The sequence below is a fragment of the Anolis sagrei genome, chromosome 10 (assembly GCF_037176765.1).
Source record: "Anolis sagrei isolate rAnoSag1 chromosome 10, rAnoSag1.mat, whole genome shotgun sequence".
NCBI lineage: Eukaryota > Metazoa > Chordata > Lepidosauria > Squamata > Dactyloidae > Anolis > Anolis sagrei.
This window is the reverse complement of record NC_090030.1, coordinates 12419348-12444790: the sequence shown is the minus strand read 5'-3', so window position 1 is coordinate 12444790 and position 25443 is coordinate 12419348. Positions and strand designations below refer to the sequence as shown.

The 25443-nt window shown below is 43.5% G+C and overlaps 1 protein-coding gene across 1 annotated transcript; it reads right to left on the bottom strand.

Moving 5' to 3' along the window:
- On the bottom strand, positions 1 to 21180 carry LOC132763156 (transmembrane protein 182-like). The gene is made up of 5 exons (XM_060756545.2): positions 20906 to 21180; positions 19163 to 19283; positions 10384 to 10482; positions 7300 to 7437; positions 1 to 883 (listed from the first exon to the last, which is right to left on the bottom strand). The coding sequence occupies exons 1-5, from the start codon at positions 21056 to 21058 to the stop codon at positions 654 to 656; spliced, it is 741 nt and encodes a 246-aa protein (XP_060612528.2). The 5' UTR covers positions 21059 to 21180; the 3' UTR covers positions 1 to 653.
- Positions 21181 to 25443: the final 4263 nt, after the last annotated feature.

The window sequence follows — 25443 nt, the reverse complement described above, 5'->3', positions numbered from 1 at the left end:
GGATGGTGTTCATCTCCATGTCTAAGCTGAAGAACCGGTGTTGTCCATAGATGCCTCCAAGGTCATGTGGCCAGCATGGCTGCATGGAGCACTGTTACCTTCCTGCCACAGCAGTACCTACTGATGTACTCACATTTACATGTTTTTGAATTGCTAGGTTGGCAGAAGCTGGGGTTAGCAGCGGGAGCTAACCCCAGCTTCTGCCAGATTTGAATTGCCAACCTTTTGGTCAGCAAGTTCAAAAGTTCAGTGGATTAACCTGCTGCAGCACTGGAAGCTCCATAACCCAGTATATCAAGGCAGAAAATCCCACAATATCTGCTTTGAACTGGGTTATCTGAGTCCACACAGCCATATAACCCAGTTTAAAGCAGATAATGTGGGATTACATTCAGCTGTGTGGAAGGAGCCTGGGTTCCCTATCTGAATTTGTCAAGGCTCCTTTTCTAGGAAAAATGGCTATTTTTCAGTTATGAATACGGTAATTCTGTAACTAATGTTGTATTTTCCACTAAGGTAACTCTCCAGCATTATTTGATAGCACCTAAACCACAACAATGGTTCTATACATAGTGTCCATATTACCGAAACATCCCACTTCAGATGGCACCAAAGTGTCTTCCTCTTAAGGGTTTTACTGGGATCCAGTTCTTTCACGCCAACTCCTTCAGGATGCTGTGGCCAACGAGGTAAAACAGAAGTCCAGAAAGCAACACCAAGGGAACTCCAGCAGCAGCGAACATGAAGGACCACCCATAATAAACATTGACTGGAATGCCGTCCAAGCATCTTTCATGTCTTTCCAGAAGTATATATTTAGGGAGATCAGCTGCAAATTCCTTCCACATCACAAACATGAATATAAGCAGGGCAAATAGACCTCCTGTTTGAAAGAGAAGGAAAGAATAGATGTAATCCCAACACAAGAAAGCATGAAAAAAGAAGTTCAGTTTATTGTCTAAGGCTTTCATGCAGAATCACTGCGTTGTTGTACGTCTTTGTACGGCCATGTTCTAGAGCCATTCTCTCCTGACATTTCACCTGCATCTATGGCAAGCATCTTCAGATGTTATGGGGCAGGGGTCCTCAAACTTTTTAAACAGAGGATCAGGTCACAGCCCCTCAAACTGTTGGAGGGCCGGATTATAATTTGAAAAAAAGCATGAATGAATTCCTATGCACACTGTACATATCTTATTTGTAGTGCAAAAAACCCACCTAAAAACAATACAATAATTAAAATGGAGAACAATTTTAACAAATATAACTTATTAGTATTTCAATGGGAAGTGTGGGCCTGCTTTTGGCTAATGAGATAGGATTGTTGTTGTTGTTGTTGTTGTATGCTTTCAAGTCGTTTCAGACTTAGATTGACCCTGAGCAAGGGCCGGGTAAATGATCTTGGAGGGTCGTTTCTGGCCCCTGGGCCTTAGTTTGAGGACCCTTGTTGTGGGGTGTAGTGCCAAAGAGCCAGCATTATCCATAGACACCTCTGCGGTCATGTGGCCAGCATGACTGCATGGAGCGCCATTACCTTCCTGCCAGAGCGGTACCTATGCTTTCAAACTACTAGGTTGGCAGAAGCTGATGCTGACAGCGGAAGCTCATGCCACTCCTTGGATTCGAACCTGCAACCTTTCGGTCAACAAGCTCAGCAGCTCAGTGGTTTAACCCACTGTGCCACTGGGGGCTGTATGCCATGGTTTCTTGGTCCATAGATGAACGATTCCATCAGCGCTGCCTCCGGAAAATCCTGCAAATCTCTTGGGAAGACAGGCGGACAAACATCAGCATGTTGGAAGAAGCTAAGACCACCAACATTGATGATCCTCTGCCATCAACTCCGCTGGACCGACCACTGTCTCCCAAAACAGTTGCTATACTCCGAACTCAAGAACAGAAAATGGAATGTTGGTGGGCAGGAAAAGCGATTTAAAGATGGGCTCAAAGCCAACCTTAAAAACTCTGGCATAGACACTGAGAACTGGGAAGCCCTGGCCCTTGACTGCTCTAGCTGGAGGTCAGCTGTGACCAGCAGTGCTGCAGAATTTGAAGAGGCACGAATGGAGGGCAAAAGGGAGAAGTGTGCCAAGAGGAAGGCACATCAAACCAACCCTGACCAAGACCGCCTTCCACCTAGAAACCAATGCTCTCACTGCGGAAGAAGATGCAGGTCAAGAATAGGGCTCCACAGCCACATACGGACCCACAAGAATAGTGGAAGACAACCCTCCTCGGAAAACGAGGGATCGCCTAAGTAAGTAAGTACGTAAGCCACTGGGGGCAAATATATATAAGGTATATATGAGCTGGGGGTAGTGACGGCCAACAGGGAGCTCTAGCGTGGGTTGGTCCATGAGGTCATGAAGAGTCAGAAGCGACTGAATGAATGAACAACAACAAAATATATGGACAGTAGTACGAGATTCTAGTACTCCGAACAATAAAGATGTATGGTATCTTCAACCCCTGTTCATCTTGGTATATTCTTTCACAAGAAGACTAAACCCATAGCAACACAGTTGGAGCAAAGAACGCTTACAGCTTGCTTCCATTTTTCTTCTGCTTCCATTCATTAAGGGTCAAAACTTCCTCTGCATTTCAGTCTCAATGTTGTTTCTGGGGAGAGGCTAATTTCCTGAAAATTGAACTGGGTGATGATACTTTTTGCCTTCATATTCTCATGAAGCTGATAGCAAAGCTCTCTTGACTTCCAATTTCTCACGCAAAGGAAGGTGGCACCTTAGCTCTGAGTGCACTGTTCACTAAATACTGGTTCAAAGACGACTGATCTCCAGGACCGATTGGCCCTTCCTTTCTCACATTATAGCCTCACACAACATCATTGGCTCCTTGTAGAGACAAGTGGATGAACTCTAGGCTCTCTTTAGAAGTTACGGAGCTTGTCTGTAATTTGCTAATTAGAGTGGAAAGGGATCGCGCCATCCCCTTTCCTCTCACCTTCTTGCCTTGCAGAAACTTCAAGATGCTAATAAAATATAATGAGACACCGAGATCCGTCTTGGCGTTTCCTAAGTGCAAATACATATGATGTACGAGCTGCTTGTAACGGTTGTAGTAGGGAATGCTTAACATTCAGAGAACAAGTGTGAATATAAATTGTGTGTTAACTCTCTCTGTTTTCCCGTTAAAAGGCAGCGTTAACACCATTAAGAACAGGAAGCCAAGTCCTTGTTATCACGTAAAGAAAGGTCTACCAAATGCAGGAATTTGCTGTCATTTCCAATGTTCTGGAATGAACCACCAGTCAGAGAATTTTATTTTGGAGGTCCATACACTTTTTTTTCTCTCAGAATATTTTTTTACCAGATCTTGGTATCAATCAGTTTATTTAAACCCAGTACAAAATTGGAAAGAATGGAGGAAAATCTTGAACTTTTCATTCATAGAATTATAGAATCCTGGAGTTGGAATAATCACCCTAAACCTGTGATCGCTTTCAGTACTGTTGTCAAGCCAGGCATCCCCCATTCTGTATCTTTGAATTTTTTGTTTTCTGACTAAGTGGAGTCTCTTGCATTTCTCCATGTTGAACTTTATTTTGTTAGTTTTGGGCTATCATCTCTCTAATCTGTTAAGATTGTTTTGAATCAATAGGAGCATAGTGTCTAGATCTAAGGAAGTAATAAAGGTAAAGGTAGTCCCCTGACATTAAGTCCAGTCATGTCCGACTCTGGGGTGTGGTGCTCATCTCCATTTCTAAGCCGAAGAGCCAGCGTTGTCCGTAGACACCTCCAAGGTCATGTGGCCGGCATGACTGCATGGAGCGCCGTTACTTTCCCGCCGGAGCGTAGTAATGCTACCCCTCTATTCTGCTCTGGTTAGACCACACCTGGAATATTGTGTCCAATTCTGGGCACCACCATTCAAGAGAGATATTGACAAGCTGGAATGTGTCCAGAGGAGGGCGACTCAAATGATCAAGGGTCTGGAGAACAAGCCCTATGAGGAGCGGCTTAAGGAGCTGGGCATGTTTAGCCTGAAGAAGAGAAGGCTGAGAGGGGATATGATAGCCATGTGTAAATATGTGAGAGGAAGCCACAGGGAGGAGGGAGCAAGCTTGTTTTCTGCTTCCCTGGAGACTAGGACTCGGAACAATGGCTTCAAACTACAGGAGAGGAGATTCCATCTGAACATGAGGAAGAACTTCCTGACTGTGAGAGCCGTTCAGCAGTGGAACTCTCTGCCATGGAGTGGAGGGTCCTTCTTTGGAAGCTTTTAAACAGAGGCTGGATGGCCATCTGTCAGGGGTGATTTGAATGCAATATTCCTGCTTCTTGGCAGGGGGTTGGACTGGATGGCCCATGAGGTCTCTTCCAACTCTTTGATTCTATGATTTGATTCTATGATTCTATGAATTCTGCTCCTATCTTCTGGAATATTGGCTCTCCCTCCCAATTTGGTCCCATCTGCAAACATGACGTTAATGCCTTCTAACCCTTTCTGTAAGTCATTAATAAAAATGCTGAACAGAACCAGGCCCAGTACGAAGCCCTGCTGATGGCACTCCACTCGTCACTTCTCTCCAGGATGAAGAGGAAGCATTGGGGAGAATCACCCTTTGGGTTTGTTCACTTAACTAATTACAGATCCACCTCACCGTAGTTTTGCCTAGGTCACATTGAACTAGTTTGTTTGCCAGAAGATCATGGGGGACCTTGTTGAAGGCCTTACTTCAGTCTGGATGCACCCTATATTTGGATTTACGATCCAAAATCGTGTCTCATCTCCTGTCATCTTGGGAGGCATGGAATTGTGGGTTTCTTTAACAAAACAATACTCAAAACCAATTTCTAATATATCCTTATTCCCCGAGTTCTAAAGCACTCTGAATCACAGCTCATTTTCTCTGCAAACTGTGAAAGACAATCAAAATATATCACAGCACAATTACGTCAGACGCACCGCTGAGCTAAATTCTCATAATTAGGCCTTGGAAACACTTAGATCGAGTTGCTCGGAATCTCAGCTCATGCGAATTGATGTCCAGAGAATGATCTGAAAGTAGAGCTGAGCCAAGAAGACGTTCATCCCAGAAAATTACTCAGTATTTTCTCTTTTTTTACTCTCTTCCTCCCCGCAAAGAATTGGGGGGAAAAGACCAATTTGTGGATTTTTCTCATAGTATTTTAAGGGAGGCATGTCATTTTCTCCCCATTTGTCTAAAGCATTGCAGAAGAGAAAATGGTGCACAAAACGGCTGCCAGCAGAGTCCGGAAGAACGGCAAAATGCAATAAATAGTGGTACTCTTATTGGTAAGATTCCTACACGGAGAAATTCAGTGAAATCTCTGCCCCATTCCCCTAATTTCCCTGACTTAGAAATACAGTGAGAAATATTGAAAAACCATTTCTACACTGCTTTTGTCCAAAGGCAGAAGATAATGTCGTTGTGCCATAAAGCGTCTAAATCACGATAAGCTTCTTAGCTAAGTAAAAAATGTCAAAGGAGAAAGAAGAGGAATTGGAGAAACATTTCATCAGCCTTTTGCTGTTCATCAATAATACAACAACACTGAATTGGGGGGGGGGGGGTAAGAGAAGCAAAAGCGATAAAAAGGAAACTACTAATTAAAGTCACAATAGCTCTGAAAAGTCTCAATAGCTCATGGTGGGCCCTAATTGGGCAAAATCATATATAATTTCTTGGGTTGTAATGACACACATGGGCAATATAGTTGGGCAATACAGAAACTGCAGAATGCAATGAGATGATCGTAACATTCACTGAATTCTGTAAAAAAGTGTAATTCAGTAAATGAGCAAAGAAAAGGATAGAAAATTCAGAGTTATAGTTTTTTAAATCATGTCAGAGATAAATTGGAGTTGCTTCTGATGTGAGAGAATTGACCATCTGGAAGGACATTGCCCAGGGGACGCCAGGATGTGTTACCATCTCTCATGTCCCCGCATGGGAAGCTGGAGCTGCCAGACAGGAGCTCACCCCATCTCATGAATTCGAGCCACCCACCTTCAGGTCTTCAGGTCAGCAGTTCAGCTGGCACAAGGGTTTAACCCATTGCACCCCCGTGGCTCCCTACAATTAGATGAGATTGGGGCAGGATCTGATCCCAGATTATCTGCTTTCAACTAGATTATTTGGGGTCCCTTTCACACTGCCATATAATCCAAATTATCACAACAGGAAAATCCACATTATCTGCAATAATGGAAGCAGCTCTTCCTAATTAAATTGTAAATGATCTCAAATTATTTTCAGAACCTCTTACTCTCATGTAAATATATTGCTAGTGTTCTGGTACAGCCACACCAGGAGCTCCAGCTTATCTTGCTATTTGTTGATTACTGCATGTATTTTAGAGTTCTATGCCTTTGCAGTTAGATGGCTTTCCTTACCTTGCAGTCATTGGGTCAATTGCTTGTCAATTATCATTAGGTTCCCTGGTCCCACCCCCTTTTTGGGCTTTGGAAGGGAAGTGAACCATTTTGTTAGTTAGTCTCAGCCAGGTTAACTTTTGTGCGTAACTTCCCCTGTACAAAAGCTTCAAGCTTTAGGAATTTCCAGGGTTACAGAAATTCCAACAGAAATAGAAGAGAAATCCAGAGGAGAACAGCTTTAAGAGTCTCCTAAGAACTCCAGGGAAGCATTCTCACAGCTTTGGGAATTTCCAGGAAAACAGCCTTAAAGACTAAAGAACTCCAGCTGGAGAATATCCACTGTCTTGCTGGTAGGTCCACTTGGCATCCGAGAAGCAGTTCGGCCCGGTAGCGGAGCACACATCATTGAGGGTTGGATTTCAGTCAGCCTGGGAGAAGTTAAAAAGGGGAATTTTCCTTTAAAGAAAACCTTACTGAAGATAGTGCCTGTCCCCTGTGGACAAGATTGAGAGAACCAATACTTTATCAAGAAAGCCTTGAAGTTCCTGTTTGATTTCATCAATAAAAGACTTTGTTGTACTTCTCTAGCCATCTGAAGATTCTTTTCTAGTGGAAACCTCTGAGAACTTCTCCTTAGGCCCCTGGCTTCCCACTGGGCAAAGGTTACATATCCTATTTTTAAAAGTCAACTAAATACAGGCCCAGTGGCGACAGAACAGCTAGATTGAAGTTTTGATATCTTGCAAATTACAGATTACTCATTTGGTTTGAGTATGAGAACTCCAAGTCCAAGAAATGACAAATGCATACATACACCACACTTGCCAGCACTTTCCAGATGAAAACCAAAACATGGTAGCCAAGTAATATTAGAACATAGTCAACATAGTTGCATCGCTGTGCAGCAACACAACTACTTATTGTGAATTGGCATCTCACCAGCTGTGAGGAGGAATCCGCCGCCCACTTTGTAGAATCTTGCGTTGACAAAGGGCACGCCGCACACCAGAAGAAACCCTCCTACGAGGCTCGCCGTGACTCCCAGCACAATGAGCGCGGTCCAGAAGCCCCGGTACACTGCATGCACAAGTGGAAAGGAAAACATTTAGAGATTCCCAACAATAAGTAGAACTGATTTCTGAAGCATGTGTGACAACCCCAATTCATCTAACAGGGGTCCTCAAACTTGTTAAGCCAAGGGCTGGTTCACGGTTCCTCAGACTGTTGGGGGGGGGGGGGGGAGAGGGAGAGATTATAGTTTTAAAAAACCATAAACAAATTCCTAAACACACTATGAATATCTTATTTGTAGTACAAGAAAACACGAAAGAATGACCCAATATTTAAAATGAAGAACAATTTTAACCAACATAATCATACCAGCATTTCAATAGGAAGTGTTGGCTCACTTTTGGCCGACGAGATAGTCAAGTTAATTAGGACTGTTGCTGTTGTGTGCCTTCAAGTTGTTTCATACCCTTAGGACCTCATCACATTTGCTACCAGAATTGCCACGTAGAGTGGTGAATCCATGGGAGATTTGGAGAACCCGTTGCTGTTATGTCCCATGGGGGAAGCGTCTCTCCCACCTGGTTTCACCCTATGGATCTTAATGCAACATGGGAAGCCTTCTGTGTTGCTATCATGGCTGTGTACATTAGTTCCTTTTGCCATGGAGCCCCATCAGAAGCAGATGTACGTAATGGGATGGGAGCCAGTGGACTCCGTGACAAAAATGAAGAGGAACTGGCATATGCCACCAAATTTATTTACTTATTGTTTATTTAAAAGTTTTATATCCCAATCTTCTCTACCTCTGTAGAGGGACTCAAACCTGATAAGGTTGTAGGTCTAAAATTTAGGACAGTAGCTGGGTAAATGACCTTGGAGGGCCTTAGACTGTGGACCTTAGCTTTGGGAACCCTGATCTAGGTTCAGGTTTCACTGAAATCCCTGCAAAGAGGGAAAGGGAGAAAATCCATATGGCCTACTTGTCAACATTTCACAAGTGAAAACTGGGACACTTGGTGAAGCAACACCAGAGATGGCTAACTACTGAATGAGAAGATCCACCCGCGCATAACAGTTTACATTTTCCCAGTTCTACTAGGATGGGGACAACATGGTGTTGTGTTTTGAGCACTGAACTCGAGACCAGATTTGAAGACTCAATCATGGAAGTGCAATTGTGATCTTGGACAAGTCACATTCTCACTGAAGAAGGCAAAGGCAAACACCCTCTGAACAAAGCTGCCAAGAAAACGCTATGATAGGTTCACCATAGGGTTGCCATAACTCTGAAAGGCACTCAACCACAACAACTGGGAAGGGCAAGATTCAACCTCTTCCAGCTTTTGTGGTCTCTTCCAGTTCTCTGATTCCATATTTATTGTTAGCTGTCTTGAGTCCCAATATCAAGAGAAATGCAGGATAAAAACAAAATAAATGAAGAAATAAATTTCCACACCAATGAAGTAGAAATAATTAACTACAGCAGAGTCTCGCTTATCCAACATTTGCTTATCCAATGTTCTGTATTATCCAACGCAGTCCAGGGTGGGAGACAGAAAGAAAACACTTGTCTGTATTACATAATGTTATCATGTACTGAACTGCTTTTTCTGTCAATTTGTTGTAAAACATTATGTTTTGGTGCCTAATTTGTAAAATCATAATGTAATTTGATGTTTAATAAGCTTTTCCTCCTTATTATCCAACATTTTCGCTTATCCAGTGTCCTGCCAGCCTGTTTATGTTGTATAAGCGAGGCTCTACTGTATAGGATCATTATGGGATGTGCCTCTATGGCCTGCCAAATGCACATGTGCCAAGAAACATAATTGGCTTAGTGATATATGAAGGTATAGTTTGTAATTTCTAAATAGAAATTTATAAATGTTTACTCCTTCACTTTGCTCATGGCGTCTGTTTGTGGTTTTGAGACCCCAGACGCCTTTTCACTCCCAGACAGTGTTTTCATCTGGATGACCCCACATTTAGGGGGGGGGGGTTCTTGATGTGCCAAACAATTGAGAGAATGCATTTCTACAATGCCAACCTTTTAATTGGGATACTACATGGCTAAAAAATAGATTTTTGGATAGTGGCCTTTTTAGAGGGAAGTACAATGACTATGCTCTGAGGATGCCTATTTGTTAAAACTTTTGCACCATGTATTGTACTAGCTCCTTTGAGTTGTAGGTTTTCGGACTGTATGGCCAAGTTCTAGAAGCATTCTCTCCTGACATTTTGCCTGCATCTGTGGCAAGCATCCTCAGAGGTTGTGAGGTTTGTTGGAAACTAGGAAAATTGGTTGTCGAAGGCTTTCATGGCTGGAATCACTAGGTTCTTGTGGGGTTTTTTGGGCTATAGGGCCATGTTCTAGAGGCATTTCTCCTGACGTTTCGCCTGCATCTATGGCAAGCATCTTCACCTCACTACCTCTGAGGATGCTTGCCATAGATGCAGGTGAAACGTCAGGAGAAATGCCTCTAGAACATGGCCCTATAGCCCGAAAAAACCCACAAGAACCTAGGAAAATTGGGTTTATATATCTGTGGAAGGTCCAGGGTGGGAGAAAGAACTCTTGTCTGTTGGAGCAATGTGTGAATCTTTCAATTGCCCCCTTGATTAGCATTTTTAATGGCCCGACAGTTTTTAGGTGTGGCTTGTTACTGCTTGGGAAATTGCTTTGTTGAGAGGTGATTCGGTGTTCCTGATTGTTTCTTGTCTGGAGTTCCCCTGTGTTTGAGTTTTTTTATTTACTGTTATAATTTTAGAGTTTTTTAGTACTGGCAGCCAGATTTTGTTCATTTTCATGGTTTCTTCCTTTCTGATGAAATTGTCCACATGCCTCATTTGTTTCTATTTTTATTATAAACCACTTTGTGTGCAATACTGGGAGAACAATATGATCTAGGTCAAATAATCTGCTACTATTCCATTTCTTCCACCCACTCAAACACAATGGAATGTCCCCGGTTAAGAATATGCAGTAATATTTTTCATGTGAACAGAACTTACCTGCAGTTGCATCATAGGACGGATGCGGATACGGTCCAAGAGCAATTGGCATAGGAAATAAGTAGCCATGCATGCAGTGTTTAGGATGTGCTTGGCTAGCTGGGGGAAAAAGAAGAGAGAGTAGTTCACTTTGTGTTGTTTCTTATCCTATGTGAGTTCATCCAAAGGTGCAACTGCCTGCTTCAGGATGCAACTTTGCCCCACTATTAACACATGGCTGGATGAGCAGATAAATGCTCTTCTTCCAAGGCATCTTGGCCTGTCAGGTGAGATTCTGTGCATGCACCGTCGGCAGATGCGAAGCCAAAAGCCACTGGCTTTGTAAAGGGCATGCACAGAACTTCTTGAAAGCTAAACTCTTTCTGAAACTCACTTTGTTGTGAAAAGAGGGGAAACTACAAAGCTTTGAAGAACTACAAAGTTCTTTATCCCTTACTCTTGATGAAACTCTCATTGATTGCTGGGAAACCTATGTGACTGAAGTGCTTAAGTAAGCTTTCTTCTAGCCCTCTGTGTCCATTGTGTTTTCCTCTTTGAGGGCAATTTAATTTCCAGGTGCTTCTGGCAACAGATCCTTGCTTGGTCTTAGAAGCTAAGAAGGGTTAGACCTGATAAATAATTGGAAGAGGGACAACATGAGAATGGCAGCTGCTGTAGGCTATGTTTCAGTGGACGGTACAGTCAGCCCTCCACATTCTCTGGGATTAGGGGAGCAGGACCCTTGTAAAAGCACATTAACCTGAGAGGATGCATCTCCAGAAACCTCTAGGTCCAACTGTACACTGTGTCCTGTTGACTCTGTGGTCAATAGGGCCGGGCTGTAGTACAGCTGGTTAATCACCAGCAACATTAGATCACTGCTGACCAGAAGGTAGCAAGTTCAAAGCCCAAGTTGGATTGAGCACCCGACTGTTAAACCTAATTCAGTACAGATTTGTCCAATTGATGCACTTTCTCTCGTCCCTTAATGAAGGTCAACCACATTGTTCGCCCTTCTGAGTTCTCCCCGCAGAACTCAGAAGGGCGAACAACGATTAATTGGGACTTGTGCCACAAAGACCATCTGCACATTACACATTACTCCATCTACTTATTTCACCCAGTTGGCCTGCCCACTGTGTTTTTATTCTTTCACCATTTTATTTTATGTTTGTATGTTGTATATTTGTTATTGTTTGCATTTTATTTGTTGTTATTATTTGTTCTTGCATTTTACTTTGCTGTATTATAATTCTTGGAGCCCCCGGTGGCGCAGTGGTTTAAACTGCTGAGCTGCTGAGCTAGTTGACTGAAATGTCGCAGGTTTGAATGTGGGGAGTGGCGTGAGGTTCTGCTGTCAGCCCCAGCTTTTTGCCAACCTAGCAGTTTGAAAACATGCAAATGTGAGTAGATCAATAGGTACCACTCCCACGGGAAGGTAGAGGCACTCCATGCAGTCATACCGGCCACATGACCTTGGACGTGTCTATGGACAACGCTGGCTCTTCGGCTTACAAATGGAGATGAGTATCACACCCCAGAATTGGACATGACTTAATGTCCAGGGAAAACCTTTACCTTTACCTATTGTAATTCTTGGGCTTGGCCTCATGTTAGCTACCCTGAGTCCCTTTGGGGAGATGGTGGTGTGGTATAAATAAAGATGATGATGATGATGATGATTATTATTATTATTATTATTTGAAACATAACAAGATGAGTCTACCACAAACAAGATCACTCTGCTGGGTGTTGTATTGGATCACACATCAGACACTTCCCAAGTGTCTAGGACTGTGTGATGTATCAGCAAATAATGTGTACAGATCCCAATATGGTGGCCTTTTGCAGCTGGCAGATGGTAATCTTGTCAGCACCGATTGTGTTCAAGTGCAAGCCAAGGTCTTTAGGCACTGCACCCGGTGTGCCAATCATCACTGGGCCCACCTTTACTGGTTTGTGCCAGAGTCTGTGCAGTTCAATCTTTAAATCCTCATATCGTGTCAGCTTTTCCAGTTGTTTCTCTGCAATCCTGCTGTCACCAGGGATTACAACATCGACTATCCACACTCTGTTTTTTAACACGATCATGAGGTCAGGAGTGTTGTACTCCAAAACTCAGTCTGAATACAGAAGTCCCAAAGTAGTTTGACGTGTTCATTTTCTGTAACCTTTTCAGGCTTGTGATCCCACCAGTTCTTTGTTGCAAGCAGATGGTCTTTGTGGCACAAGTTCCAATTAATCATCTGAGCAACGGTGTTGTACCTCTGCTTGTAGTCTGTCTGCTCAGTCTTCTTGCAGCAGATGAGGATATGATCTATTGTTTCATCTTCAGAGTCTATATTTGGGATATTATTATTATTATTATTATTATTATTATTATTATTAGTTTACTGTCCACTAAGCAGTTTGAAAACAGCTGAACTGTGAGTAGGAAAATTACGCATCACTTAAAGCGGGGAGGTATTTTACAACACCATAAAAATGCAGGCGATCAAAGAACAAGGAGGAAATACGACAATCAAAAGAACTCAGAGTCATAGTGGATGAAATGATAGCACCCTATGTGGCTGGAATCCAGCATAACCTCTAGGCGCCAAAGTTGGAAAATGCCAAAATACCTCTATCTGTCTGTCTTGTATGTCTAAAACAGCATTGAATGTTTGCAGTGTATGTGTTCTGTTGTGCGCTGGGCCTGTAAAGAATTTCCTTTAGAACATGACGTGCAGCCTTTGCCCAGTGGGAAGCCAGGGGGCCCAAAGAGAAGTTCTCAGAGGTTTTCCACCACAAATGACCTTTAGATGGCTTGTGAAGTATAACAAAGTCTTTTATTAATGAACAATCAAACAGAAACTTCTCTTGTCTTCAAAAGGTTAAACAAATGCTTCCAGGCTTTTGTGCAACTGGTGGCTACTAACTGTTACTTTACTTTAAAGGAAAATCCCTTTCTAACTTCTCCCAGGCTGACTGTGAACCTAAACCTGACTGATGTGGGCACCACTACCGGGTTGAACTGCATCTCAAAGCACCGAGTGGACCTACCAGCAAGGCCTGTAGTCTCTTCAGCTGGAGTTCTTAGATATTCAAAGCTGTTTTTCCCTCCGAAATTCCTCAGAGCTTTAGGGCTGTTTCCCTGGGAATCTTTGGGAATCTTTGGGTGCTCTTAAGACTGTTTTCCCCCAGAAAATCTTAAGGGTTGAAGCTTTTGTACAGGGGAAGCTTGCATACATCCTGTACATTAGCCTTCCTTGCTGAGACTAACTAAAAATGGCTCTCTTCCTTTCCCAATTGCCCTGAGCAAAAGGCGGAACCAAAACTTAACGATGATGGACAGGTGACTTGCCCTATGACTGCAACCAAAGGAAGCCACCTATCTGCAGAGTCCCTGAAACCTAGGACTGCAAACAAACATTTAATACAAAGCAAATAAAGTTGGGGGTCCTGGTACAGCTGTACCAGAACAGTAGGTGTGGACTGTGATCAACCCTGATTCCCCTTCAGGGTGAGAAGGGCGGAATATAAAGACTGTAAGTAAATAAATAAACATCCACTGGAGGATGGAGACATCCTTGGAGAGAATATTTGAATCAAATCCATGAGTCATCAAATATGCAACTCGCTTGAGAAAATCCCATGGAAGTCATGGGACCGTCATGAGTCAACAGGCAACATGAAGGCACGTACTTCTCTTGCCCTGACGCCTCATGCTGGGAATCAAAACACCCAAGGAATATAGCAGAGTGTTGCATATGTGTGCAGCAGCATCTACACCCAGTCAACAGTTGAGTGATTTGCATGCTTCCCAACAGAACTGGCAAATGAGGAGTTGAATTTCAAAGACGCTCAGGAGAGTTCATCCATCACTACATATTATGTACCTTTCTGAAGCATCTAAAACCACTCAAATGGAAATTTCTCTTAAGCCTCTCCATATGAGCAGTTAAAGAGAATAAAATATGCCAAGAAATGTCCTATATTGCGTAATTTATATTAGTGGTGGTTCTACACTGCAATCTATGTGTTATAACCCTGATGGCGCAATGGGTTAAACACTTGTGCCAGCAGGACTGAAGACCGACAGGTTGGAGTAGAGCGTGGATGAGCTCCCTCTGTCAGCTCTAGCTGCCCACACGGAGACATGAGAGAAGCCTCCCACAAGGATGGTAAAGCATCTTAACATCTGGGTATCCCCTGGGCAACATCCTTGCAGGTGGCCAATTCTCTCACATCAGAAGCAACTTGCAGTTTCTCAAGTCTCTCCTGACACACAAAAAACTTTTCAAATACTTATTTCAGCATTCTTAAACAATGGATCGCCTACTAAATATGTGTTTTCTGAGGTGTGTGTCATAAGGTTCTTAGCCATATAACACGGCCATTACAAAAACATCCGAGTGAACAGAGAACATGCATATCAAGGCACTGGACTCTTCTGATGTGCATCAGATCTCCCTAACCTGTTTTCCAATGTGTATCGTGCCCCGATAGATAATGCTTTCTCCAGTGGTTACCTCCACTGGTTACCACCAGGAGCCACAGTGGTGCAATGGGTTAAACTTTTGTGCCAGCTGAACTTCTGACCTGAAGGTCGGTGGTTCGAATCCATGAGATGGGATGAGCTCCCTTCTGTCATCCCCAGTTTCCCATGCAGGGACATGAGGGAAGCCTCCCACAGGAAGTTTTTTAAAATTTCATATCAAAATCATTGCACAAATTAGTATAAAACTGATAAAAATAGACGGAGCACAGGTGGCTAAATATCTTTTGACCAAAAACGGGCAACAGCAACAGCATTGTCTGTAGCCTCCAACAATTATTCCTCTCTACATGAGGCATGGCATAGTGGGCAAGCATACAGATGTAGAGTTGTTTGTTCTGCTCCACAGTCGCACAAGGTGGAGGATTATTTTAGGTAGTGCCATTTTGCCAGGTTGTCTTTTGATCTTCCCACTAGACATCTGAGTCCGTTCAGGGTTGGTAACACATCTGGGCATCCCCTGGGCAATGTCTCTGCCGACGACCGATTCTCTGACACCAGAAGCGACTTGCAGTATGTATATGTATGTGTGTATATATATCATTACTTTCGTGTTGCCAACAACATACTTCCTAGAAAGTCGAGGGACCATCACAGGAAAGGTGCACCATCAATATTAATGCCACTGAGGCTCATCGTGTTGAATGGTAATAGGATGAATGTTAAACAAATTAATTAATGATTATCCACTTTACTTTAAAATACTTCCCACGGAACTGGGGCTCTTTATAATAAATGGACATTCGTCCGTACTAAGTGAGTAATGAAATTTCTTCTGCATTAATTATTGCATCTAATTTTTTAAAAAAGCAGCAAAATGAATTTGCTGTGATCAGTCTCATTAATGCCGACACCAAAAGTAATAAAAGATCTGCTGGTTATCAAGTCTATCTTGTGCTGTGGGAATGGGTTTTGAGCGATGCTTAATTTGATCATTTGACTTAAGGTAATATCCCGTTATACAACGTATTATAATAATTAGGGCTGGATAGCTTCCGTTATTACATTAGTGCTGCAATCCAGAATTATATCTGCACTTTGTGAGCTGGTATTGCAAATACAAGATAAGAGAAGCCATTAGAAGAGTTTGGGCTATAATTCTATGCACAGATACGCCGAATATCTCCCATGGGAAAAAAGTGAAAGGTGCCTCTAAGAATTATGCCCATGATCAATAATAATAATGGGATCAGAATACAATGCGTTCTTGGTATCATTGTATTCTGGTTCCAGGACCCACGTCAACTCATCTAGATACCAAAATCTATGGGTGCTCTTTTCTTTATGTACAGTGGCACAGTGAAATTGTGTCCTTTGGACCGCAAGAAAGGCTGAAGAGCTGTGAAATGGCAGGAGGCGACAACAGGATATGCCTACACTTCAATGTTGTGCTTGGCAAGGTTTGCTGGGGAAGGGGTCTGCATCAGTTCTACACTGTAGATCAGTGGTTCTCAACCTGTGGGTCCCCAGATGTTTTGGCCTTCAACTCCCAGAAATCTTAACAGTTGGTAAACTGACTGGAATTTCTGGGAGTTGTTGGCTGAAACACCTGGGGAGCCACAGGTTGAGAACCACTGCTATAGGTGAACCCTCAGTTGACATATAAGCATTAGTACCTCCTTATTAGGGTTGTGCATTCAGGGTAAACCTTGACCTGTTTTATGTCATGGCTTTTGGTGGGGACCCGATCTGTTTTTTGGGACCCTCCCAAAATCAGGAAGGCAAATATCTGTTTTTACTCTTTGGTGCCAAAAGATCCATTTTATGTGGATCCGCTCTCTACGTGGGGTTGCCTCTGAAGACTGCCTGGAAGCTTCAATCAGTCCAACGTGCGGCAGCCAGATTGCTAACAGGGGCGGGGTATAGAGACCATATGACCCCTCTGTTACGCCAGCTCCACTGGCTGCCGATCAGCTTCCGGGCACAATTCAAAGTGCTGGTTTTGACCTATAAAGCCCTAAATGGCTCTGGTCCAGTTTACCTGTCCGAACAGATTCTCCCCTATTAACCATCAAGGTATTAAGATCTTCCATTGGGGGGGGGGGCTGCTCTCGGTCCCACCACTCTCACAATCATGGTTGGTGGGGACGAGAGACAGTGCCTTCTCGGTGGTGGGTCCCCGGCTTTGGAACTCCCTCCCACTAGAGGTTAGATCTGCCCCCTCCCTCCTGACGTTCAGGAAATCACTAAAAACCTGGCTCTGGAATGTGGCATTCGAGGACTGAACCTAGAACCTTTCCCTGTGATGAATTATGATGAACTGTGACTACGAGCATGACTATGACTTTGACTGGATTGACGATTTGGCGTAGGAAACTGTAATGATGTAATGATGATGTTTTTATTGTACTGTGTTGTACTATTTTAATATGTAATGATGTGTACCTGTTGTTCTTTTATATGATTGTACTTTATATATGCTGTAAACCGACCTGAGTCCCTTGTCGAGGTTGAGAAGGCCGGTATAGAAAACCTCTAAATAAATAAATAAATAAATAAATAAATAAATAATTGTCTATAGGCCCATTATGGGGCAGGAGGGCTTCCCACCCAGGCTCCCCTTCCTGGTGTGTGCTTTAAGGAGGCGTCTTCTTACCTGCTGTTTCTGCTCTAGAGTAAGAGGCACTTGGCTGTAGGTACTGGCAGGTGCGGGCGCTTTCTAGGCCTGCACACCACATGCGCACACTCTTTCCAAGGAGAGTGGAAAAAGAATGCATGCACGTGGTGTGCAGCCCCAGAATGCACCTGTGCCTGTCTGTACCTTCAGCCGAGTGCCTCTTACTCTAGAGTAAGAAGCACTCGGCTGCAAGCACTGACAGGTGTGGGCACTCTTGCACGCCACACATGCACTCTTCTTGGAAAGAGAGTGCATATGTGTGGTACACAGGCCCAGAAAGCACCCGTGCCTGCCAGCACCTGCAGCCAAGCGCCTCTTACTTTAGAGTAAGAAGCACTCGAGTGCAGGCACTGACAGGTATGGGCACTTTTGCATGTCACACATGCGCTCTCCTTGGAAAGAGAGTGCATATGTATGGCATGCAGACCTAGAAAGCACCTGCACCTGCCAGTACCTGCAGCCGTGCACCTCTTACTCTAGAGTAAGAAGCACTTGGTTGCAGGCACAGGCAGTTGTGAGTGCTCCTGCACACCACACATGCACTCTCCTTGGAAAGAGAGTGCATATGTGTGTCATGCAGGCCCAGAAAGTACCTGTGCCTGCCAGTACCTGCAGCTGAGTGCCTCTTACTCTAGAGTAAGAAGCGCTTGGTTGCAGGCACAGGCAGGTGTGGGTGCTCCTCACACCACACATGCACTCTCCTTGGAAAGACAGTGCATATGTGTGGCATGCAGGCCCAGAAAGCATCTGCGCCTGCCAGTACCTTCAGGCAAGCACCTCTTACTCTAGAGTAAGAAATATTCGGCTGCAGGCACTGGCATGTATAGACGCTCTTGCACACCACACATGCACTCTCTGTCCTTGGAAAAAGAGTGCATATATGTGACATGCAGGCTAAGAAAGCACCCGTGCCTACCATTGCCTGTAGCCAACTGGCTCTTACTCTGTGATGCTGAAAAACAGGCCAGGAGCCAGGACCTGCTCCTGTTCTCTTTCATGTTGAGCTGCTTTTCATACTGGGAGGGACTTTCCTGTTCCGTGCTCGCAAAGAAATGAAAGAAATAAAGGAAACAGGAGAAACAAATTCCGTGCACAACTCTACTCCTTATCGACTGATTTGATAGCATTGGTTTCACAGACACATTCCCAAAAATATTCTGCGGGAGGGTTCTGGTATCAACAGGGGTACTTGGAACATATCCCCTGTGGATATGAGATTCATATTTTTGAGGAATATTACTTTTTAGAGATGGGGGGTTCAAATTAAACAATACACTTGGTCACTTTCCACCAGGAGTTGATTGTAGAGCCATATCAGAAGACCTAAAAGCAGACCATGGCCCCTTCCACACTGCCTCTATATTCCAGGATATGATCCCAGGTTATCTGCTTATCCCAGGCTACCTGCCAGTGGAGACTCATATAATCTCGTTTAAAATAGATAATCTGGGATCGGATTCTGGGATATAGGGTAGAAGGGGACCATATGAATCAAATCTATGAATAATCAAATTCGCAAATGTTAAAATCACAAATGTAGAGGGCCAACTGTACTTCCAAAGAGAGGATAGCAAATGTTTTTAAATTTTGAGTAGAAGCATTTTGGTTAGAAGAAGAAACTACAATGCCACATTTTTTGTACTCACTAAACCAGAAGTTCCATATGGTCTCTTTGTAATCTTCACCAAAGAACCAGCACCGCCAAAAGAAACCTTCATGGTGAAAGGTAAGGATCTCATTCTGCTCCTTCCAAGCTTCTCTCCCAACCTTTAAAACATAACACACACCTAGGTATATAGATGTGTTGTGGGAAATCATTCTGTTTCACTCTCATCTAGTTTAGCACAAAAGTTAATCATTTAGAAACATGAGTTGAAATCTACCATCAAATCCCACCTGTACCTCCAGCAGTCTTCAGAGCTTCTAGAAGCCCAATTCTGGAAAAAGTTGCATTCCCTTTGAGCAAGTTTCAGAGCTGCTTGAAGTGCCATCATGGAGAAGTGAGAAAAGGAGTTTTGAAAAGAAGAGAGAAGAGGCAAAGCAACAACTGGATGGCAGACTGAGTAGGTAAGCTAATAGTTCATTCTCTCTATAATCAGATATATTTACTTCTATACTTCCAAATTTATTTTGTCCTTTATCCTCTTCACTTCCCATTTTTGGAGATCTGTTCACTCTTTGTTGACAATGCATTGCCAATGTCCCCATAAGAGCTAATAAACTCATTCCTAAACTAAAGGATATTGGGCAGAAGCATGTTTTGCAAGTTTCCCTTTCTCAAAAAAAAGTCAAAAAGGTGACAAAAACACACTGAATGACACTGGAGCCATATGACATATCCTTTGAAATTTGCCTTGATTTGAGATGCAGGCCTAACATTTGCCCATTACAAGTCCAATTATGAGAAGGGTTAACTTTTGGAAGTCAAGCCTAGTGTATACAATGGAACTTATTTCCTTGTAGATGAAAACTACCTGGGGGTTTGGACCCCTAGGGGGTCAAGAGGGGTCAAGAGGGGGTGTCGGAGGGGTTGCCAAAGATCATCAGAAAATACAGTATTTTCTGTTGGTCATGGGGGTTCTGTGTTGGAAATTTGCCCCAATTCTATCGTTGGTGAGGCTCAGAATGTGCTTTGATTGTAGGTTACTGTAGCACAGAGTGTCTGAGGACTGGGACATCTGTAGGGATAGCAAAGTGCTTGTTTATAAAGCTATTGTCCTCCCAACCCTGCTATGCGTCTGCGAGACTTGGACAATCTACAGACATCCCATGCAACTCCTGGAACGATTCCATCAGCACTGTCTCCAAAAAATCCTGCAAATTTTCTTGAGGGGTCCTTTGTCCCACCCTGGTCATTCCACAGATATATAAACCCATTTTCCTAGTTCCAACAGACCTCACTACCTCTGAGGATGCTTGCCATAGATGCAGGCAAAACGTCAGGAGAGAATGCCTCTAGAACATGGCCATACAGCCCGAAAAACCTACAACGACCCAGTGATTCCGGCCATGAAAGCCTTCGACAATACATTTCCTTAGTCATTTGCCAGAACTGAAACATTCAAAGCCATGCACAAGGGAGGAAAATCCTGCTCATACTCTTGCATTGAGTAAGAACATCGCCCAACTATAGAAATATAAGTTGATTAATCATCTGAGTTTCTTTTGGTTGATCTAATCAAGCAATCAAATCTGCAAGTGATTTTAGAAGATAGCCTCTGAATGTTTAAGAACGTATTGAAACTGGGTAACACAGAAGCATGCACAATTGCTTCCTTTTCCAAGTTGCAAGTTCTGACACTCTCATTCCCAGTGGATGGGAATTTCCTAAGACTACAAAAGGCTATCTGAAAACTATTTCTTGGGGTGTTTGTAGTTTGTTTTTTTACCTCCTTGGCATGAAGAGTACTGTTCTCAGGTTCAAATCCTCCACACGTCTCTGTGGCGAGGAGCCAGTAGTCAGTCCCAAAGGCTACAAGGAAAAGGAGGACGCCGAGGACTCCAAGAATCCCTGCTAAAAAGGCAGCTATTTTGATCTTCATGGTAGAAAGGCAAAGAGCAGGAAGGGGGCACAAAAGGAAGCGAAGGAGCCAAGATGGGAAAGCTCTTGAGTATTGCAGACAGACAGATAGATAGGGGAAGGGAACATGAAAAAATGGAGCTCTATTTTAAGATACTAGGTTGGCATCGTTTCGCGACTGGTGTGCATTTCATGGGGCACGAAGGAGAGGGCTATGAAAAGCAGATGACTTGGGGCTGCCAAACAGCTGAGGCATTAAGGCAGGGCCATTGGCTGTACACAGCCCTGGCATTCTGCACTGAGATAATCCAAAATGTGTGCCCTATAAGTACAGGGCACTGAAACCACATTAAGTGGGGAAAACCACAAATAAAAAAAATGTTATATTTTACCTGGGAAAACATATCTCTAGGAATCTCTAGAAAGGTTGAGCATAAAGTCCCACTGGAAGATTGAGAGATTCTTAGAGACCATATCTTTCAAATCTACAAGTAATCGAATCCGAAGGAATTAAACCCACAAGAAAACAAGCGGGATTCTCCATCAAGAAGACGAAGCAAAAACTTTACACTCAGGGCCAGGATTTTGATTCGGGGAGGGGAGGAGGGCTGAGTTTGATTTGAGAGGGCTAAGTTTGATTTGGTGGGGCTGAGTTTGATTCGGGGGGGGGGGGCGCTGAGTTTGATTCAGGGGGAGTTTGATTCGGGGGGGCTGGGCTTGATTCAGGGGGCTGGGCTTAATTTGGGGGACTGGGTTTGATTTGGGGGGCTGGGTTTGATTCAAAGGACTGGGTTTGATTCGAGGGGGCTGGTTTGAATCAGGGGGGCTGGGTTTGATTCAGGGGGGCTGGGTTTGATTCAGGGGGACTGGGTTTGATTCAAGGGGACTGGGTTTGATTCGGGGGGCTGAGCTTAATTTGGGGGGCTGGGTTTGATTCAGGGAGTTGGGTTTGATTTGGGGGGCTGGGCTTGATTCAGGGGGGCTGGGCTTGATTCAGGGGGGCTGGGTTTGATTTAGGGGGCTGGGTTTGATTTGGGGGGCTGGGCTTGATTTGAGGGGCTGGGCTTGATTCAGGGGGGCTGGGTTTGATTCAGGGGGGCTGAGTTTGATTCAGGGGGGGCTCAGGATCTACCCTAGCAAACCTTTTGTATCATTATCGCAATACCCCCATGCATATGGGATATATTGAGCATGGTGATCAGATCATGATATGAATAACATAACAGTTTAAATAATGTACCAGTAAGGCCTTCTCACGGACCACCCTGAGAATTTGGGGGGGGAGGGGCTGAAGCCCCTCAACCACCCACCACCACCACCACCACCACCCCACCCCCGGCTACGGGCCCACTCAGGGCCCTTCCATACAGCCCTATATCCCAGAATATCAAGGCAGAAAATCCCACAATAATAATAATTATAATTATAATAATACTTTATTTATATTCTGCTCTTCTCACCCCGAAGGGGACCACATAACACGGCAAACATTCAGTGCCACTTTTGTATAGATAATACACAGACAGACAGAACAGAAAGGAAGTGTTGACTCAGTGTCCAGCTGGGGGTTTTCTTTGTGTCAAGCCAGGAAGGTGTGTCAAGCCACAGGAGGTGCTATTGCTCCATTCTCTATGGCGAAGAGCCATCAGGACTTCCTCCTTCCTTTTTGGTCATCCAGCATTTTCTGATATTCTTACTTTATGGTGTCATAAAACACCTCTCCCACTTTTAGCAGTACTTACTTTCTCTAATTACAGCTAAAGCTGTTTTCAAACTGCTTAGGTAAACAGTGAGCAGGGCTGACAGTAAATCGCTCACGCCGACCCAGGGCTTTGAACTTGCAACCTTTCAGTTGACAGATCTTCTAGTTGCTGGTGATTTATCAGCTGTGCTAAATAAACATCCTATTTGCTTTGAACTAGGTTATCTAGATCCACACTCTGATAATGTGGGATTTTCTGCCTTGATATACTGGAATATAGGGCTGTGTGGAAGGGACCTCATTGATGCCATGCATTAACGACTTGTTGCACTGCACAACTGAATATCAAAACAAATAATAAGTGCTCATTCGGGTGTGCAAAGCAGTGGTATCACTAAGGGTGTTTCAAGTAACACCATCAGAAGGAATGTCGCCAAAAGGATGCTCTTTGATGCTTTTGGGCAGTGTTTCAACAGAAATAAAAAAATCCCTGTGTGTAACCAGTGGGTTAAACTGCCAGCTGCAGAAAATATTGCTGACCGGAAGGTTGGCAGATCAAAGCTGCAGGTTGGGATGAGATCCTGCTGTTGCCCTAGCTTCTGCAAACCTAGCAGTTCAAAAACAATAATGTGAGTAGATCAATAGGTACCACTTTAACAGGGAGGTAGAAGGCACCAATGCAGACATGGCAGCAATTGGATCAGGAAGATGTCCATGGTCAATAGGCTCCTTGGCATGGAAATGGAACAAGAACACCTCCCCATGGGCAGTAATTGAGCACAACCTCCAGGTGCCGGAGATGAAAGGGGGGAAGCCATTAGCACTGTCTGTACTGTCTGTCTTTGTTGTTATTGTATGATGGCATTGAATGTTTGCCATATATGTATTCTGTAATCTGTTCTGAGCTCCCTCAGGGAGATATAACAGAATATAAATAAAGTATATTATTATTGTGCTGTTGAAATGGAATATAAATAAAGTATGTTGTTGCTGTTGTTTGGGTAAACTTGGCTTATATGCACTGTATCAATACACTAATCGCTAATTCGGTGTTTCTCAACCTGGGGGTCCCCAGTAGGGTCATGAGGGGATATCAGAGGGGTCAGCAAAGACCATCATAAAACACTGTATTTTCTGTTGGTCATGGGGATTCTGTGTGGGAAGTTTGGCCTAATTCTATCGTTAGTGGGGTTCAAGGGGCTCTTTGATTGTAGGCAAACTATAAATCCCGGCAACTACAACTCCCAAATGTCAAGCTCTTTTTTCCCCCAAACTCCACCAGTGTTCACATTTCTCCATATTGAGTATCTATGCCAAGTTTGGTCCAGATCCATCATTGTTTGAGTCGACAGTGCTCTCTAGATGTTGGTAAACTACAACTCCAAAACTCAAGGTCAATGCCCACCAAACCTTCCCGTATTTTCCGTTGGTCATGGGAGTTCTGTGTACCAAGTTTGGTTCTGTTCCTTCATTGGTGGGGTTCAGAATACTCTCTGATTGAAGGTGAACTATAAATCCAGCAACTTCAACTCCCAAATGACAAAATCAATCCTCCGCAACCCCACCAGGATTCAAATTTGGGCATATCGGGTATGTCTCCCAAATTTGGTCCAGTGACTGAAAACACATCCTGCATATCAGGTATATACATTACAATTCTTAACAGTAACAAAATGACAATTATGAAATAGCAACAAAAATAATTTCATAGTTGGGGTTCATCACAACATAAGGAACTGTATTAAGGGATCATGGCAGGTTGAGAAAAACTGCACTAATTGAAACTTCATGCTTGGCCAACTAGCTATGAGCAGGTATGGTTGGCACTTAATGCATAATGCTTAATGTTATCATCAGGGGTTGTGCCCAAGTCTCAGGTTTTTGCCCAGAAACATCAGGACCTGGGACAATCCTGAGCTGACATCTCTAATCACAACTATGAACCTTTCTTGATGGCCGGGGCGGCTCAACCCATTACGCAAAGTAAGGATTTGCAGTATAGTTGATTTTGCCCAGGTGCGCTCTTGAGGCGCTCTTGGGGGGAAATAGACCTTGACATATGCGAGTTGTAGTTACTGGGATGTATAGTTCACCTACAATCAAAGAGCATTCTGAACTCCACCAATGATGGAATTGAACCAAATATGGCACACAGAACTCCCACGACAAACAGAAAATATATATCAGTGATTGGTTGGGGGTGGGGGTGGGGGGCAAAATACTGTTTGCTTACCATTGAAAATTACCTAGGGCCACCTCTGTTTTTTTTTTTATAATAATTTTTATTATGTTTTCATACAGTAATGCAGCGTAGAGAGAATAGAAAAAAAATAAGAAAAGAAAAATAAAAGAAGAAATAATAATAATAATAATAATAATAATAATAATAATAAAGGAAATAATAGTGAGAGATGATGAATAAATACAGAGGTTCCCTCCACCTCTACCCTTTTGTGTCTGTGGTCTGACTTCCCAACGTCCTCTGTGCGTATCGTGGAGAAGAGAGGAATGTAGATTCCTCTGTTCTAATTTCCAATATTTGTATTTTTCTTCCTTCTTTTTTACCGGCGTAGTCTCTGTCGAAAGCCTTTCTTATGTGCTGGACCAGTCTATCAATAGTGGAAAACCTCTTTTTGTAATAAAGTCCTTGAGTCCTGACCAGTCAGTCTTTTTGTTTGTTCCTTTTAATCTTTGGGATAGTTCTT